The sequence below is a fragment of the Crocodylus porosus genome, unplaced genomic scaffold (assembly GCF_001723895.1).
Source record: "Crocodylus porosus isolate Cpor-Errol unplaced genomic scaffold, CroPor_comp1, whole genome shotgun sequence".
NCBI lineage: Eukaryota > Metazoa > Chordata > Crocodylia > Crocodylidae > Crocodylus > Crocodylus porosus.
Window position 1 is genome coordinate 54,888,724 of NW_017728918.1, and position 18,485 is coordinate 54,907,208.

General features: G+C 44.7%; 1 protein-coding gene across 2 annotated transcripts in view; it reads right to left on the reverse strand.

Moving 5' to 3' along the window:
- LMBRD1 (LMBR1 domain containing 1) overlaps positions 1–18,485 on the reverse strand; it is a 208,362-nt gene that overhangs the window by 155,607 nt on the left and 34,270 nt on the right. The window contains exons 4-5 of one of the 2 annotated variants that reach the window (XM_019537605.1): positions 10,508–10,605; positions 7,468–7,532 (exon numbers count right to left, since the gene is read on the reverse strand). In XM_019537605.1, coding sequence (XP_019393150.1) covers positions 7,468–7,532; positions 10,508–10,605 — 163 coding nt within the window. Of the gene's footprint in view, positions 1–7,467; positions 7,536–10,507; positions 10,606–18,485 lie in introns of both variants that reach the window. The other variant, XM_019537604.1, reaches the window with a different exon arrangement.

Here is an 18,485-nt window from a genome sequence, read left to right on the forward strand (position 1 = left end):
GACAAGCCTCTTGAGCTTGTCAAAGTTGGCTTTTCTGAAGTCAAGGACTTCCGTGGTGCTGACTGACTTGCCAGCTTTACAGCGGATGGTGAAGGTGATCAGCTGGTGATCGCTGTCACCCAGCTTCCCATCCATCACTAGGTCGCCTATTAGGTCGTCCCCCTTAGCCAGTACCAGGTCGACCAGCGCTTTGCCTCTCATTGGCCCACAGACTTCTTGAGTCAAGTAGAGGTCATCCATGCACGAGAGAATTACTATTGTCCATAGTAAATAAAGAAAAAAGTAGGGTGAAAGATGCTAGTAAAGAAACAGATAAATTCTGAAAAACGTTTAAAAATAAAATCTTGTTGTGACATACACCTGGATCAAATTATGACCTTCATTTTTTTGCTACATGATGAGCACATCTACCCTTGCCCAACCCAGAAACTGATGCATTCCAGTAAGCAATCCCAGTCAGAAAGGGATGTTTAACATGCATGAGTGATTAAGGGCAATCAAACAGTAGTGTAGGCCCATAAAAACTTTCACTGACAACTCCTAACCCCAAACCTCATAGAACAGGGAAAGTTTCATAGGTTCCCCCAAGGGAAGAGAAGAATGAACTCTTATTCTGGGTACACGGCAAGAGAGGAAAAAAGTTGTACTTAGGGGATACACACAGAAAGGGCCAGGCTACCACCACATGTCAAAACTTTCTTTCCAGCCAGCCAGAGGTTTTTCTCATCCTGAATTGCTAATAAAACCTCAGATGATCCAACAAAAGCAGCAGCTACATGCAAGTTTTTAGCTTGGGAACCTTTGTAAGTAAACATTTCAAAAACATAAAAAGTTTGACTCAGAAGTATAAAAGAAATAAGCCACTGGGCATCCAAACTTATTATTTATTTTTTATCCCAGTGTACTTTGTTTTCTAGTAAAAACATGCTAAGTGCATATAACAAAACTGTACTGAATTTCATGTGAATTGGACATCAATGCATACTGTACAAGCGGAGAATAAGGGACTTTGTGACAAGGAAAAACACCTCTTCTCTCTCTACCTTTGATAAGCTGCAATCATGAACTGATTGATACAGCTGAGCATTCCCCATATACATCAGTTCACTTCAAAAAATCCAATTCTCAGATAGCACAGGGGATAAACAACTGACATTACATAGAACAGGCTGGTTTTCCTTTAAAGCTTTTAATATCTTGTTTATGCTACTGAGGCAAACTATAGCCCAGCCCCACAGACATATGGCAGCAAAACTGCAGGTTAATTTTTAAGGAATCTCCACGCGCAGCTGGAAAGAGCAAGGTGTCACAGGTTAAACAGCTTGAAGCAAAAGTCTGAAAACTGCAGGAAAATCTCAGAAAAATGTCTCTTCACAACAGAAAATAATTTTAGACTAAAATAAATCTACGTAAAGTATTTACTCAATTAAGGGGACAAGGCTTTTCCTCTCCATTTAGCATGGGGAGAGGAGAAAGGGAAGCCCTACATCTTCAAATCTAGTACAAAGTGCTAGGGGCAGACTGCTGCTGCAGCTCTGGCTCTGACCCCAAATCCAGGTCAGGGCTGGCAGCACAGCTGCTGCCTGCCCCCTATCCCAAACAGCGTTCCCCACCTCCTCGGCTGCACTGCATTCCCCCTTACCTTTGCTCCACTGGAGGCTGGCTCCACCTTCACAGGCACCTGGAGCAGACCATGGCTCCAGCCTGTCCCTGTAGCAGCAGTGCAGTCAGCACTGCTGCTGAAGGGCCAGGCTAGGGCTGTGCTCAGTAACCCAGGCTGCGGCTGGAACGGAGCCTGCCAGAGCACAGGTAGGGAAAGGGGAAGGTGAAGACAGGCAGGTGGTAGAAACTTTGTTTTGCAACCCTGACCTAACCTTGGCAGACAAAAGCAGTGGTAGAAGCTCAGGACCTAGGAGGGTTGCATGTGGGGACAGTATCAAGCCCAAAATTTAAAAGTTCAGGATAAAGGGAGGTAGACTGCATGGTCTCCCCCACACTTCAAGTTGCACTGGTAGAGCTGAAGATGGAATTGAATTACCATCACCTGCCCCAGGCCAACACTTGAACCTCCCCCTCCCCACTTTTGAACAGGGAAGGACAAGCCACAAAACAGTTCTTTGATTTCAGTGAATACGGTAGACAGATATAGTGCCTCTACCTACCTACCAGCAAGTTGTTCTAGTATTTTTTTTTTTTTTTTAATTAAAAATAATTGTTATTGAGTTTAGTTAATCTGAAATCTGATTAGCTTTAAAAGAAATTCAGGCTGCAATATTATCCTTTAATAAAACAAACATTAGCACTCCATGACTACTAGACTCTGCATTTCCACATCAAAAATCACTACTCTTAAAACACTTAAAGGGCTGAACTGTGTCTCAGTATGAATTTTTCCTATTTCCTAATCGTTTCTAAAAACTCTTGAGAATCCTTTCCAATTTTTGTCTTCTTACCACCAGAATAACCAATAGTATTCCAAAACCTGGTATTCGGTTTTACTGAGACCTGGTTATCAACAACAACAGCAGCAGCAGCAGCAGCCGCGGCAGCAGCAGCAGCAGCATTCATGGGCAGAAATAGGGAGAGTTTTGCCATGCATCCAACAGTTACTGGATTTGCTGAATCTGTCAAAACCTCAGAACTAAATATCTGGTTTCCAGCACACCTTAGAAAGTTTGTTTTTCCATGTTTTAATGGCCAATTCTCCTCAGTAAGTCTGAACCAATTACTAGAAATGAAATAAGCAGGATTTTGATTCCTGCTTTTCAATGGATAATTTAAAATAAAAATTGTTCCTTCACTGGCATAATGTATATAGCCTGAACTTATGCCAACCGAATGTAGTATGAACTAGGAGGTGCCCCAATATATTTATTGCCTACTGGATCAATGCTAATAAAAAAGGAAATTGCATTAATTTGCTATTGGCTTTTTTTGACTGTTGTAGCCAATGTTTACCAAGGATTATGCCTTCTGGCCAGGGTGCTGGACACCTGGGTTCCCTCTCCCCTGTGCGGCCATGGTCCCCAGGTGCCTCGGTTCCCTTAAGAAATGGCAGGTTTCACCTTGCAGGCAGGCAGGCAGCATTCTAGCCTACAAGGGGCCTTGCTCTTTGGGCTGCCAGAAGCGAGACACAGGGTGCTGTGTGCATACGTGTGGCCACATGCATGAACATTAGGGCCGTGCAAAATTTTGGCAGCTGTTTAGTTTTGGAGGCATTTCTGCGCCCAAAACACTGAATCAAGATGGAAGGCTCCAAAACGTTTCAGAAAGTGTTTCAAAGAATTTGAGTCAAGCTTGCAGGGAAGCAAAAACTTGGAAGAGGCAGAGGAAAAAAAAAAAAAAAAAAAAAAAAAAGAGAGGGGAGGAAGGACTGCTCCAATATTGATATCTAGCTCCTAGTTCAATCCCCCAGGTCTCCGATCATTTCCCCAGCTCTTCCCAGGGGGCACAGGCCCCCAATCTATGCACGGGGTTTCAGCAGGCTGCCACTGTGGGCTGGGGCCAGCAGCAGAGTATCAGGAAGACTGAAGTGCTGCCATTCACTCCAGCCTTGCAACGGCAGCCTGCTGAAACCCAGCATGCAGATGTGGGGGCCCATGCCCCTCAGAAAGAGCCAAGGAATCCCTGCTGCATGCCCTGGCTCCACAGGGAGCAGAAATCCGTGCCAGGGTTTCCTCCCCACCACTGTCTGCCCTACACAGCCCCATGTCCCCAGGGCAGCATGCGATTGGCAGCAGTGGGGAAAAGACCCCAGCATGGATATCTGCTCCCTGTGGAGCAGAGTTGTGAGACAGGGACCAGCAAGACTTGCTCACTGCTCTGCACTGGTTTCCCTACCCTGAGACCTAGCATAACAGGGATCGGAGATCCATATGGGGGTCACCTTCCCTGCACGGAAGGCAGTGGTCTTCCCCCCTCCCCCCCGCCCAGAGAAGCCACCCATTGTCCCAACCTGCTCCCTACTGGGACCCTGCAGCCCCTGGCCCCAAGCCTCATTGGGCTGGGTAGGGCTATGCAAAGATTCCCTTGCACTCTGTTCGAAATGGGTTCAAAGAAGATTTGGCAGAGCCAAATCCTCATAACAGATTCGGCTGAAACAAGAGGACAGTGATCCAAAACACCAAAATGAATCCCCGTCCTCCAAAATGGCCAAATCTGAAACCAAATCAAAAACGCAGCTGTTTCATACAGCCCTAATGGACATGGCCAGGAATAGTCAGGAAGCATGGAGAGCAGCTCCCTGCAGGTAAGTCTATGAATAGAAGGTGCATGTGGGGAAGAAGCCACAGAAGCCCCCACAATGAGGGAGGAAGTAGGGCAGGGGATGGGGGTACTCCCCAGCTAGGGCAATGCATGGGATCCAGGGCCAAAGTGGGATGGAGCCATAGGCAGTTTGCCCAGGGGACATGTCAGGCAGCTCCCTACCACTGTATGCACCCCCCCCCAGGGGAGGCATGTGCCCCCCCAGTTTTGTGCACAGGGTGGATGCGAGCTGCTCATTGTGGGCATGGGTCTCTCCGCTCTGCTGCCTCTCTCGGGATGCAGAGTTGTGCCTCCCACTGCTGAGCAAGCAGCAGGGCTGCAGCCAGTGTGGGGCTCCCAGGGCAAAGGCAGCAGAGCAGGGTTCCCCAGCCCCACAGTGGGTAGCTTGCATCCACCCCTCGTCCTGCTCCACTTAGTGTCCCTGTGCTTAAAAATAGTGGCAGCAGCACTTGAATTCAAGTTCATTCAGCAATCTTTAGTTCAAGCACCCCCACCACCATTTTTAAGCATTGGGATGCTGAAGCAGGAGGCTCCCAGACAGAGTGCCCCCCAAAAAGGTTTATTTAGTGTCAGTAACTTAAAATGCCAAATGCCTCATATTTTAAAAGTAAATTGGTTATTGGATCAGCATCGGCCAATATGGTCGATTAATAATCAGCTATTGGTATCAGCCAAGAAAATCTTCGTTGGTGCACCCCTAATACCAACCATGGGAGTCACAGAAAAGTAGGGCTGGAAGGGACCTCCAGGGATCTAGTCCATCCCCTTCCTGAGGCAGAATCTTCCGTATCCAAAACTAATCTAAACAATCTATAGTCAAAACTCCATACAAAAGACTGTCAACCCTGACATAACAGACATAACACTATAAAACTTACCACAGATAAAAGCAGGGGGAACCAGAGCAGCAAGCATCCTGTTGTTATGAAATGTCAACCTATGCTCAAGAGATCCCCAGTAAAAGAGAGTGATACCCCCACTACAAAGGAAGGTGAAACACCACACAGTCCACAGCATACCAATCTGACCATGGGGTAAAAATTCCTTCCCAACCCCAAATATGGCAATCAGTCTGACCAAGTGGACAAGCAAGACCTGCTAGCCAGGAAACTCTGGCTTTGGGCCCAGTAGGAACACTGGCACACCCTAGTCGAAGTCCCCAGCCTTGGCTGTAGCCAACAGTGGATGACTCTTGAAGAAGGCTTAAAAAAATCACCAAGACATGGAGCAGAAAAAAAATGGAAATGAGAGGTGAGGAAGGGGAGGGTGCAGGGGCAGCCAAAGCCCAGAAGCAGGCAGAAATTAAAATATAGGTATAGCTATGCTCAAGTCATCCACAACCTCTTCCTGAATACCTCCAATGATGGAGGGTCAGCTTCCCTAGCAGTTTTATTCTGCTGCCTCGCTGTTCTAAAATGTGAAAAAGGTTTTTTTGGATATCCAATCTACACTTATTTTGCTGCAACTTCAAGCCATTAGTCCACATCTTCTGCAGCAAGAGAAAAAAAAAAAAGGTGCTTTCCCTCTTCTTCGTGGAAGCCCTTCAGGTGTTTGAAGACTGCTCTGATGTCCCCTCTGCACTTTTTCCACAAGCTGAGCATGCTTAGCTTCTTCAGCCCCCTCGCATATGACTTGCCTTCCAAATCCTTGATCATCTTCATTTCCTACCTCTGGATCTTCTCTAACATTTCTGCATCTTTTTAAATATGGCACTAGAACTGTATCCAGTGCTCCACATGGAGGTCTAACCAGTGCCAAGTAGAAGCACTATCACCACCCCCATCTTGCACCTAATGCTTTTGACGCATCCCAAAAATTGCATTTGCCTTGTGTGGCTACATCACACTACAATTCGTACCAAGTCTGTGGCCTACCAAGACTCCCAACTGCCTTTTCCACAGTGCTTCTATCCAGCCAGGTGTCCCCCAGTTTGCATTTGTGTTTTTTGATTATTCCTCCCAAGATATAGCATAGATATTGTATTTGTTCTCATGTAACTTCATCCTATTATCTCTAGCCCAACTTTCCATTCTGTTGAGATCTTTCTGAATTGCACTCACATCGTCCAACATGTGTATAATCCTTGTCAGTTTTGGATCATCTGCAAACTTGCTCAAGGAGCTTTCTATGCCAGCATTCAAATTATTAATGAAACATGTTAAACAGCACCAGGCCCAGGATGGACCTCTATAGACGCCATCTGATACCTCCTCGCATTCTGACATGCACTTATTCACAATTACCTTTGACTTGCAGCTACTGAACTAGTTACCTATCCACCTGGTAGATGTTTTCTTTGAGCCCACATTTCTCCAATTTGTTTATTGAGAAGGTCATGCAGGACCCTGTCAAAAAACCTTGCTGAAGTTGACAAACACTATAGCAAAGCATTCTCTTCATTAAAGGGTAGTTACTTAAGCAAAAAAGCAGATCAAGTGTTTGACAAGCTTATGATCACCTTTCCTCCTCTAAATGCTTGCAAGTGGCATTCTCTGGAATACTCTCCCGTAACTTCCCAGGTAGTGAGGTGATCCTAACCAGTTTATAGTTCCATGGGGCCCCTTTTCACACCCCCCACTTTTTTTTTTTTTAAAGAGCACTACATTGGCCCTTTTCTAGTCCAGTGCCATAATTCCCATGTGTATGTACATTAAGTAATCAAGACTACAAGATTATATCAGTACAAAGAAAAAGAATCCCTGCTTGGGAAAACATTAAGTATACTTAAGTTTTAACCCTTAATATTTACATGGTTTCCTGAATCAGGGCATTAATTCATAAAATTAGAAAGTAAAGTAACCGAACTAGAAGTTAAAAGATACCAACCCTAGTGTATATTAAACTGTAAGCTTAAAAGTAAGCAAGTCTCTCATAAGAGTGTCTTAAGTTACAGTCAGAAGCAAGCTAAAGTTAAACCTGCATTTACACCTTAATGCCTAAACTCCAAGGAACAGAACTCAAGATACAGCAAGCTAAGTAGTTCCACATTTAACAGATTGAGGAATTTGCTTAAATTTTCTTAGAGCTGAATATTATAAAAGAATTAAAAGATACTTTGGGGAAATTAACATCTGTACTATCTACCCAAGCTTATTGTTGTATAGGCCAAAAATACTTTGATTTTTATTATGAAGTATTTATTTCCAGCAATAATAATCTGATCCATCTTTGTCTCTAATACATAGAAAGGCCTGTACTTACCCAATTAAAAGAAGAACTGTGCACACCACAAGAAATCCCAGAGAATACTTGAGCGCAGTTTTGACCTGCTGTAGATCAAAGCAAACATTAGCTTATTTGACCTAATGAAACTTGGAAAAAAAAAAGCATTTGACCGAACAAATCCAAGTAAAGTTACATTCCACATTTAGTATGACGTGTTTTTTGTTCTTTTTAGTAAAAGATTTACATGAAATTCAGTGAGGCAGCATATTAAGAATTAAGATTCACTTCAGATGCAAGTATTGCAGTTTGTCATTAAGAGATATCAGCCATTAAGTTCTACCCAAGCTGTTGGCAAAGGAAATAGAAGTACTCTGGCTATATTTGTTATATTATTCAATGATGTAAACAATGACTTTCCCTATTTTGCTTGTACTGGAAACATGACAAGAAGCCTCAGTTTAGAAGTAGACCTGAAGTGATTTTAAAAAAAAACAAAAACAAAGACAGAATTATACATAGTTAGGGTTGGAAGGGCTTTCTGGAGGTGATCTAGTCCAGCCCCCTACTGAAAAAGCAGGATCACCCCCAATTAGATCATACTAACCAAAGCTTTGTCTAGCTGGGTCTTGAAAACCTCCAAGGATGGAGATTCCACAACTTCTCTGGGAAGTTGCACTGTTTTACTACCCTCCTACTGCGGAGATTCTTCCTAATATAGGCAACTTAAACTTCCCTTGCTACAACTTGAGACCATTGCTCCTTGGTCTGTCATCTGCCACCACTGAGAACTAGAGGTGAACTGATGCATCAGGTCGCATATCAGATCGGCACCAACAGGAAAGTTAACATTATTGGCCAAAAAAGCAGACTGCCAATAGTGTTACCAATAAGCATTGCATGCATGTGTGCAGCCACAGCATCCATGCAGGCAGGAATGCAGGTCTGGTGGCTTGGAGAGCAGCATCCAACTGATAAGTTTGTTGGGGAGGACAGGGGCATGGGGAACCAGCTCAAGGCCCCCTGGTAAGGGAAGGAGTGGGGCTGGGGCAGCCCAGCCAAGGTGCATGGCAGTTCATCCTGGGGGTACAAGGAGATGGGGGCAGAGGGTGGGTGGCTCCCTGCTGCTGCATGCACCCCCAGAGGCATGTGCCTCCCCCAGATTTGTGTGCAGGGAAGATGCCAGCTGCCCAATGCAAGCTTGGGACAAAGGGTTGTACCAGCCTCTTCCAGGAGTATGGAGCTGGGCTGGGCTGGGGCTGTGCTCAGCACAGACTCAGCTGCACGGGTAGGCCACAGTGGCACTAGGGGAGGATCCCCATAACCCTCCTTCCTAGATGTGTGGGGTGGGTGGCAGTGCCAAGTCTCCCCTGAATGCAGTCACAGCCCAGCACCCCCACCAGGAAGAGGCTGGTGCAGCTCCTGGCCTGGCCTGGCCCTGAGCCTGCAGCAGGTAGTCCACTTCTGCCCTACACAAATCCAGGAGGGGCACATGCCCCACCATGCTGCACCCCAGGAGCGCATGTAATGGCAGGGAACCACCCTCACCCCTCCTCCAGCCACCCACAGATCTGCCCCACGCACCCTGGCTGCATTCACCACCTGGCAGGGCAGCACCTGCTCTACTCCCTCCCTCACTGTGGGGAGCCTCAATTCATCCCCCTACACCATTCCCCTCTACCGACTTACTAGCAAGATTCTGCTCTCCAAGCTGCCTAGCTGCATTCCTATAAAAAAAAAAAAAATCGGTTACTGGATTAGTAACAGCCAAGAAAAAAAAATCTTTAAATCAGTGCACACCTAGTAAGAACAGTTTAGCCCCATCCTTTTTCAAATCTCCTTTCAGGTAGCTGAAGGCTGCTATTAAATCCTCTCTCAATCTTCTCTTCACCAAAATAGAACCCAGTTCCCTCAGTCTCTCCTCACATGTCATGTGCCTTACCCCGAACCATTTCTGCTGGGCTCTCTTATTTGTCCACATCCTTTTTGTAGTTTGGGGGGGGGGGGGTACTCTAGACATGACAGTACTCTAGATGTGGCATCACCAGTGCTGAATAGAGGGGAATAATCACTTCTTTTGACCTGCTGGCAACACTCCTACCAATGCAGCCTAGTATGTCGTTTGCCTTCTTGGCAACAGGAGCACACTGCTGGCTCATATTCAGCATATTATCCACTGTAACCCCCAGGTCCTTTTCTGCAGAGCTGCTGCCCAGCCAGTCAGCTCCAGCCTGCACTGGTACATGGGATTGTTCTCTCCTAAATACAGGACTTTGCACTTGTACTTGTTCAGCCTCATAAGATTCCTTCTGGCCCAATCCTCCAATCTGTCTAGCTCACTCTGAATCCCAGCCCTATCCTCCAGGCTATCTACTACTCCTTCCAGCTTGGTGTCACCTACAAGTTTGCTGAGGGTATACTCTATGCCATCTTCCAGATGTTTGATGAAAATAGTGAACAAAGACAGCTCCAGGACTGTCCCTTGGGGCACTCCACTGGATACCGGCCGCCAACTACATAGAGCCATTGATTAGTACCCTCCAAGCCCAATGCTCCAGCCAGTTTTCTATACACCTTACAGTCCCATTCATCCAGCTCTTACTTCCTTAACATCCTTGCAGGCAAGCTGTGGGAGACTGTACCAAAAGCCTTGCTAAAAATCAAGGTACACTACATCCACTGATCTCCCGCATCCACAGTGCTAGTCACATCATAGATAAATACAAAGGCCTTTCTACATATTGAAAATGGAAGTGGCTGCTATCAGTGAGAAGGGCTTCAAGCTAAACTTAATTTCAGCTAAGAGGCTGACAATTTCAAAAATATGCATGTTTGTGCAACCCACCCTTATGAAATCTTTGCAAGTTTAACATGGAGTTCAGCTCACATCTTAACTTAAGCAGTCTTACTTCCATTTTGGAAAAATCATTAGGAGAAAAAAAAAGTCAAACGTCTTTAAATTATTTTCAACAGATTCAACAACAACAAAAAAAAAATCCAATTCACTAGACTTCAGCGTTTTTTGCATGAGTGTTCATGGAGTAGTCATGCAGATTATACAAAGGTAAACAAAACTTACTGAACATGTATTGCTATCATCTTCTGCCTTCTCCTCATAATAGAAATAGACAAAAGGGATCCACAAGAAAACACAGAATAGGATGACCGAGTACAAAGCTAGAAAAGAAAACACAGAAAAAGAATTAGTTATTGTATTGACTCAAATACAGAGTGAGGTCTGTTCCCACCCACCCCCCAAGTCAGTATTGATCTGAGGGGGGCTGTAGCTTAAGTCCACAGACCCCTGCAGCAGCACCCAAGTCCCAGCTGCCACCCATGAGGCAGTGGTAGCTGCTGCAGCAGAGCAGAGAGCCTGGCTCCCCGCCCCCCGCCATGGGTTCAAGCTGGGGTGGGGCCAGTTCCCCACCTGTGTGCATACTCCTGGGCAGGCAAAGGGAACCCATACCCCCCAAATCTGTGTACAGGGTGGGTACAGACCTAACTTAGTCCTGAAACAGCTTAAACTCCAGTAGCCCTAGACTAGGTGTTAAAAAAAGGATGACAGTCCTATAACTAAACACTTCACATTTGTCAATATGTGCTCAGAATGGATACAAGTGTTCAGGCAATTAAAATTATTAACTGCAATTTTAAAAAGCCAAAATTTCATCCCAATATCTGGAAATAAAAGCGTTCCCACAATTTAAAGAAAGACATAAAAAAAAAATTTTGAAGCTCTTAAGCTAAAGTTCTGAAGGAGTTAACACCTCCATCAACATTTGGAAGATCAAACCAGAGAAGTCAATACAGATTGCTAGGTTACTTTGGATGCTGACAGACATGCAGGCCCCCACCAACTCATGGCACATTATATAAATCACCACAAGTTAGGAGCGCTCCAACCCAACAGATGTTCACCTGTTAGGTTGGTGGGGAGGGGACAAGAAAAAAAGATAAAGAGCTCTACTTTGGAGCTGATCAAACCTGAAGAGCCAGCCTTCAGGCCCCCCAACAATGCTACTTGCAGGCTGAGCAAATGGGCTGGTGGGGATGATGGCCCACATCGCAGGGAGGCTCCAATCCATCCCCACTCCATCCCCTCCCTGCAGCTCAGGCCAGGCAAACCCAAGCCTGGAAGACTTACTCCCCCCTCCCCTACCCCTCCCTTCCTGAACACAGCACAGGCTGCATCAGCCTAGCCCCAATCACACAATGGATTGGAGCAGCTTCAGGAACTTCTGGGCATCTTTACAAGTGCTCTGGGGTGCGGGAGGGAGAAGACACTTTAACTGGAGTGGCTCTCAGGAGCTGCTCCAATTAAAACATTCACAGCATCACATGTATTCAGTGTCCCACACTTCAAAATGGTGCCAAGGGAATTTAACTAAAAAACTCATTTGACAAGGTTTAGTTAAAGCACCCCCAGCACCATTCTAAGATCAGGGACGCTGAATATACATGACACGGAGGCTGCTGGCAGTAGTCTCCTCTGATGTGTGCTAATTAGCACATGTCAGAGCAGGCATCCAGGACATGTGCAGGTACAGTTGCGCTCAAAGTGGAGCGCCTTCATCTGACCCCTCATTTGATGAGGGTTAAATCAGCCACTTAAAATGCTCTGCAGAAGTGCACAAGTGTCACCATATGACTGTAGAGCACTTTCAGGAGCCAACTATGCAACAAGTGTCACTTCTGTCTGCACTTTCAGTCACTGCCAATGATAGACTCCAAGGTTGTAAATGCACTTTGAGGTGGTCCTGATTGATCTCAACTTGATATGATCTGCACAACACTTTGTGCACCTAAGCTGTACTGCTGCTTCTCTGTCATTAGGCAAGGAATGCACATAGCCTTGTCCCTAGAATGAGCCACAATTAAAGTTAAAGTTAAATGAGCTACAACTAACTTACAGTTATGTCCTGGAATTAAAAAACCACCAAAACACGACCATCACCACAACCCATATACCCCAACAACTGTTAGCATATTTTATCCAACATACTTCATAGGTACTTGAAGCAGGACAAATCGGTGTGAACATCTTTAGGATGCAGGTGACAAAGGCCTTCTCCCAAGAAAAAAAAAAAAAAATAAAAAAATAAAAAAGTAATATCCCTTCACTTTTCCCCTCAGGCAGTAGTTTAAGACAACTGCTTATACCCTAGGAACCCTATAAGGGCACAAGAGCAGGTTATCTAAATGAAAACTGATAGAAAGTCCAGCAAGGCTTGGCAAAACAACCCCCTCCTGCAAGCTTCAGCTCAAAAAGAAATCCTACATAAAAAGTGGAAAAAACTAACACGTTACCAGGTCCAACTACAAAAAGAGTATTTGTATGCAGTCAGAGAATACGGAAGATAAGGCACAAGTAACACTGAACTTAGCAAGAACAAGAGACCAAGAAACCCCCCTGAAAAAGTATCCTATAAGCATAGAAAAGGAAAACCATGGGATGCATAGGCCCCTTAGTAAGTAGGGAGGGTGATCTAGGAACAGAAGCTAAAGTATTTAATGTTTGGGTTTTGTTTGTTTTTACACTTCAGTTTTCACAAATGAGAGGCCAGCAGTGAGATTAGGAGCACAGTAGGCAACACAAATAGGTGGAGAACAGCTCAGTTTGTTCAGAGAAACTAGAGGTTAAGTACCCAGGACTGAATGAGGTGCATCTTTGATTAGTGGAGGAATTTGCTGTGGTAACTGTTGAGTGTTTGGCTATTCTTTGAGAATTCACAGAGGTCAAGTGAAGTTCTGGATGACTGGAAAAAGGGTAAATACAGTGGCCCCACCTTTAAGAAAGGAAAGGAGGATACACAGGAGTTAGTCTGATAAGTTTAACCTTGATACCTAGAAATTTTACAGAGCATGTAAACCAGGGATCCATTTTTAAGCACAAAAAGAACAAGGTTATCAAGAACAGCCAACATCAATTCGAAGCTTCAACGTGCCTGACCAACCTGATTTTCTTTTATAAGAAGAAGTGATCAGCTGTATAGATTGAGGGCAGAAGGACAAAGGAGGAGAAAAAAAAAAAAAAAAAAAGAGCAATGGGTGTAATCAACCTTGACTTTAGCAAGGACTGACAGCATCTCCCATAACATTATTAGTGTCTTAAGAAGCTAAGGAAATACAGACTAAAAGTGGATACTGAACTGGTTGGAACAGATGGCCAGGTGTCTGAAGCAGGGGCAGGAAGGTCCCAGGATTTCTCTTAGATGCAGAACTGTTTAATAACTTCATTAATATAGACTTGAGGATGGCACTAAAACTTACACTTTATAGATCTATGGATAAACCAAGTTGGATGGAGCTGCAGACAGCTGGAAGATAGCATCAGGGTTCTGAATTACCTTGACAGAACTAGAGAAATGGTCCAAAAGAGTCAAAAGGGAATTGAATAAAATGCATAGTCCTCCATCTAGGGCAGAACAATCAATCAGATGTACTCATACCGGCACACTGAAAGTGGAGAGATGGTGAACATCTGCATACGCATAACTAGAGAACAACTTGCCACTCTGCAATACTGCAGAAAGAGGACCTCAGGATTATAGCAAACCAAAAGATGAACAGGAGTCAAAAAGCAAAACAGATTGGGCTGTATCAATAGGAACACAGTCTGCAAGTCAAAGGAAATGATTCTTCCATTCAAGTCAGCATGGGTGAGGCCTCACTTGGAAGTACTGGGTACCTATACACAAGCATGCTCCAAAGCACATGGCAATTCGTGCACTGCAGCAGCCTCCCTCATGTCATGCATCAGCATCCTTGTACTTCAAAACAGCAGTGGGGGCACTTTATCCAAAGCTGGAATGAGTTTTAGATAAAGCTCCCTTGCTGCCATTTTGGAGCATAGGGACGCTGAACAGGACACTCTGGGAGTTTTTAATTAGAACAGCTCTCAGATGAAAGCACCTCCCTCCAGGCACATGTATAAAGTGTCCACTGCATCTAATTTTGGGCAATGCAGCTGGAAAAAAAAAAAAAAAGAAAACACAGAAAAATATCCAGCAGAGGGCAATAATCACTATTAGAAGACCAGGAAAAAGAACTTTCAAGAAAGAAGGCAAAAAACCCAAGGATTATTAAATCTTAACTGAAGGGAAGGGGAAGGATTTTATAAACTTTCTTCAGATTATTTAAGGGGTGGGTGACTGTTCTTGCCTTAGTTCTCCATGACTGCAGGATATAACAGACTTAAAACTGCAACAAGGAAGTTTTGGATAGTAAGAAACACAACGAGTGGTTAAAGCACTGGAACAAATTAAAGTACAGGGGAGGTTGCAGAATCTGTATCCTTGCAAAGTTAAGAGCACATTAAAAACACGCATTTGTAACAGTTTAGATATGGATGATCCTACCTTGATCAGAGGGTTGGACTAGATGATCACCTCAAAGAATATGGCTGGAATGGACTTTCTTCAAGTCTATGGGTGTAGCTGCTATAATCTAGTAATTGATACCTTTACCAACACAAAACACAGGAATTCACATTTACTGGTGGCTGAGGATCATAAGAAAGGCCTGGAGGGAATGAATAAGTACAGCAGATCTGATCTTTTAACCTCTGTTACAATTCCTCACAATATTCTGACCAGTGTGTAGCGCTTTGTATAAGCTGTTCTGGCTTTTTCATATGCTGGGAATACGTTTTGCCATCAAGCCCTACATTCTATTCTAAATGAGAAGTAGGCTTGTGGGTCAATAGCGTCCCAGACTTTGGATTGGGACAACTTTGACCTAGTGGGACTCTACTCATGACTGGGTGGTAGGAATAAACGGCTATAGGTTGTATAGGAGAGATAGAGAAGGAAAAAAGGAGGAGGTGTTGCTCTCTCCATCAGAAAACAGTACACATCTTCCCTAATCAAACTGGCATCAGAGGATAGACGAGCAGAAACTCTGTGGGTTAGGATCCAAGGGGGTCAGGGGAAAAGGGACCTGATGGCGGGGGTCTACTACAGGCCTGCGCACCAAGAGGATGAACTAGACCAGGAATTTTCCAGGCAGCTCTCAGAAGCGGTGTCGTCTAGAGATATGGTAGTCATGGGGGACCTTAACTACCCAGACATATGCTACGAGGATCAGTCAGCTATATCCAATCACTCATGCAGGTTCTTAACTTGTATTCAGGATGTCCCCCTAGCACAGGAGGTAAGGAGTCCCACCAGGGGTAACGCCTTGCTCAACTTGGTGTTGGCCACAGGGGATGGCCTGGTGGGGGACCTGCAGATTCAAGGCAACTTGGGGGCAGTGATCACCAAATGATAAAAATTCACTATCCAGAGAAGAGCGGGCATTATACCCAGCAGGACACAGGTACTAAACTTTAAAAAGGCTGACTTTAATAGGCTCAGGCAATTGGTTAGCAGGGTACGAGGAACTAAGAGCCTACATGCTTTGGGGGTCCAGGATGGGTGGTCATTCCTCAAGAAAACCATTATTTGGGCTCAGAATGAGACAATCCCATGGCAGAGGAAAATAGGTAGGGGGCCAGGAAGCCCCTTTGGCTAACCAAGGTCATCCAGGATACTTGAAGGGAAAAAAAAAAGCGGCATACAAGAAGTGGAAGCAGGGGATAGCTAGCAAAGAATATACTTCTTTGGCCCATGCCTGCAGGGAGTCAGTCAGGAAGGCCAAGGCAGCTCTAGAACTGAGGCTAACAATAGGGATTAAGGACAATAAAAAAAGAGTCTTTCTTTAGGTATGCTGGGAGCAAAAAGAGGGTGCTCCATCCTGTGCCCCGGCTTGGCAAGACAGCACCTGCCCCTGCCCCTTCCCCAGCCCCACTCCCTCCCTCACCACTGATGGCAGCGGGGGGCCACAACTGGCTGGATGCAAAGCCAGCAGCCAGTGCCACTGGTGCTGGCAGTCACCAACACTAGGCAGCCCCTGCAGGAGAGGCCATGGCCACTCTGTTGGACCCTCCAAAGACCCTCTCTATATACTAGATGCTTTAAGTCACTGGAAGTTCCCCCACTCTTCTTCAGGCAGGGGAAGCAAGAACAGAAAACTATGCAAAGAAAAAAGTTTCCCTACACTGTTCTTTGAAGACTATCCCCTCACAGGATGAAACTCACAAGTTAACTCAAAAAGCAGGATACTAAAGTTGGAGCAGTAGTAGTGCAAAAGCATTATAATCATCCTTTACAAAATATCTAAGTCCATCAGTGACTTTGACTTGTTTGCTCCAGCCAACAAGCAAAAAGCTCTTTAGTGTGTGAAGACAGAAGTGGCCACGCTGCTACCTTTAAAAGGTATACAAGGCATATGTACCTTAATTAGGAAGTTGTCCATTTAGCGGATGTAAACATCCGTTTTCCTTAAACATTAGGTCATCTATGTGGTGGTGCGCACAGTACTATGCAGAGCCACCTGCCTCACTGCCAGGCCTAAAACCTTGTTTCAGGAGTCTTCCTCAGAGAGCCTACAGCCAGCTGTCCCGCTTCCTGGAGAACATATGCAAGCCTAGGATAACATTGCCACTGCCACCATTAGGGCACTGGTTGCCAGCAGGGCTCTGTGCAGCCTGGGGGACAGGGCTGTAGGGGGAAATAGTAGGCAAATACTCTGTAGGGTAGCATCTTTACAAGTCTTACGGCAGTTTATTACGAAAGTCTAAAAATCTTGACTAAAAAAAGTATATATCAAGAGAAACACACTTGCCTTACTATTTTTAAGCTTGTTACAGGTTGAGGTAGAAGATAGAAGTATAAAAACAGCCTAAAAGCCACCATGTCACTATACTTCATAGACATGTCAGAGCAATCTTAAGACATTCTATATATCCAAGACCTGTTAGAGTCCAGACCTACTCCTAAAATACACTTTAAGTTAATCTTGTACAATTTAACAGGTCTCATTGGAGGCGACTGTCCCCACTACAATATCCATTGATGGCATTCCAAATATTTAATCTTGCCTTAAAGTCTAACTTGACTATGAACTCTATACTGACAGCATGCAGCCAAGCTAGCCATCAAGTGATGGCCAGCCTGATAATGTGAGTGCAAGTGTGTGTTTCAAGTGGATATAAACCTTCACCTGCACACCAAGCTGAAAGTTGTAAAGTGCAGCAGTTCTCAATCTGTGGAATAGGTACCACCTGTAGTAGTATAGACAGCCTATCAATGGTATGCATCAGATTTATTATAATTTCTTCATATGAAAAACATTTCCTGGTGGTACTTAAGGCTATATCATTTTAGGTTGGTTGTGTGCAATCTGACAGTTTGGGAGCCACTGGTATTAGTGCATTATTAGCTATGTTATCCTCTAGCTCCAATTTGTGGATACCATTAGCAGTACAATCAGGAAGCTTGATCCATTTCATCTGTTCCGTCAGAAGTGGAACATCAAAATGTAAAGACCGTCTAAAAACATGAAGGTGCTTCAGGGAGGCATCAAATACAGGTGTCCCCTGCAAAAAAAAGAGTTCCCCAAAAGAGCTGCAGGCTAGAACTCAGTCCAGTTAACCTTTGTCGTCATATATACTTACTGTTTGCTTGACAAAAATCCAAAATGCTGCAAATGGTTCCTGGTTTTATGAGCAAAATATCCAAGTGCCCTTTTCACCCCAGGGCAGATGGTTGTCTAGGTTGACAAGAGACTGCTTAGACTGCTCTGACTGGTTCCCCATTATTTAGTTTCATTTTACTGAGCAAATGCTGTCCTCAGGCCAATTCTACAGCTTTTGAACAGTTTTGTTACTATGTGGCCTACTGAGGCTGGAAGGAAAAAAAACAAAATAAAAGTGAGGCTCAGAGCTGGGGAATAAGGAGAGGGTAGACCCAGGGAGAACAGAGTAGAATCTAAGGAAGGACAGAGGAAACTGTAGTGGCACAATAAAGACTTCTGAAGCAGAGTCTGCTGCACTGTTTGGGACTTCAGCACTCTACTTTTTCCAATTAAATCTATTCCTGGTAATCTGATTTTATTTTCTGAACTTTCAGACCACTGGATGATGCAAGACAGACATGACCTTAAAGTTGCCACTAGCATATGGTACAGAAACATTTTAGTACAGTGTACATGTATTATTGAAAAATACAGTGGATGTT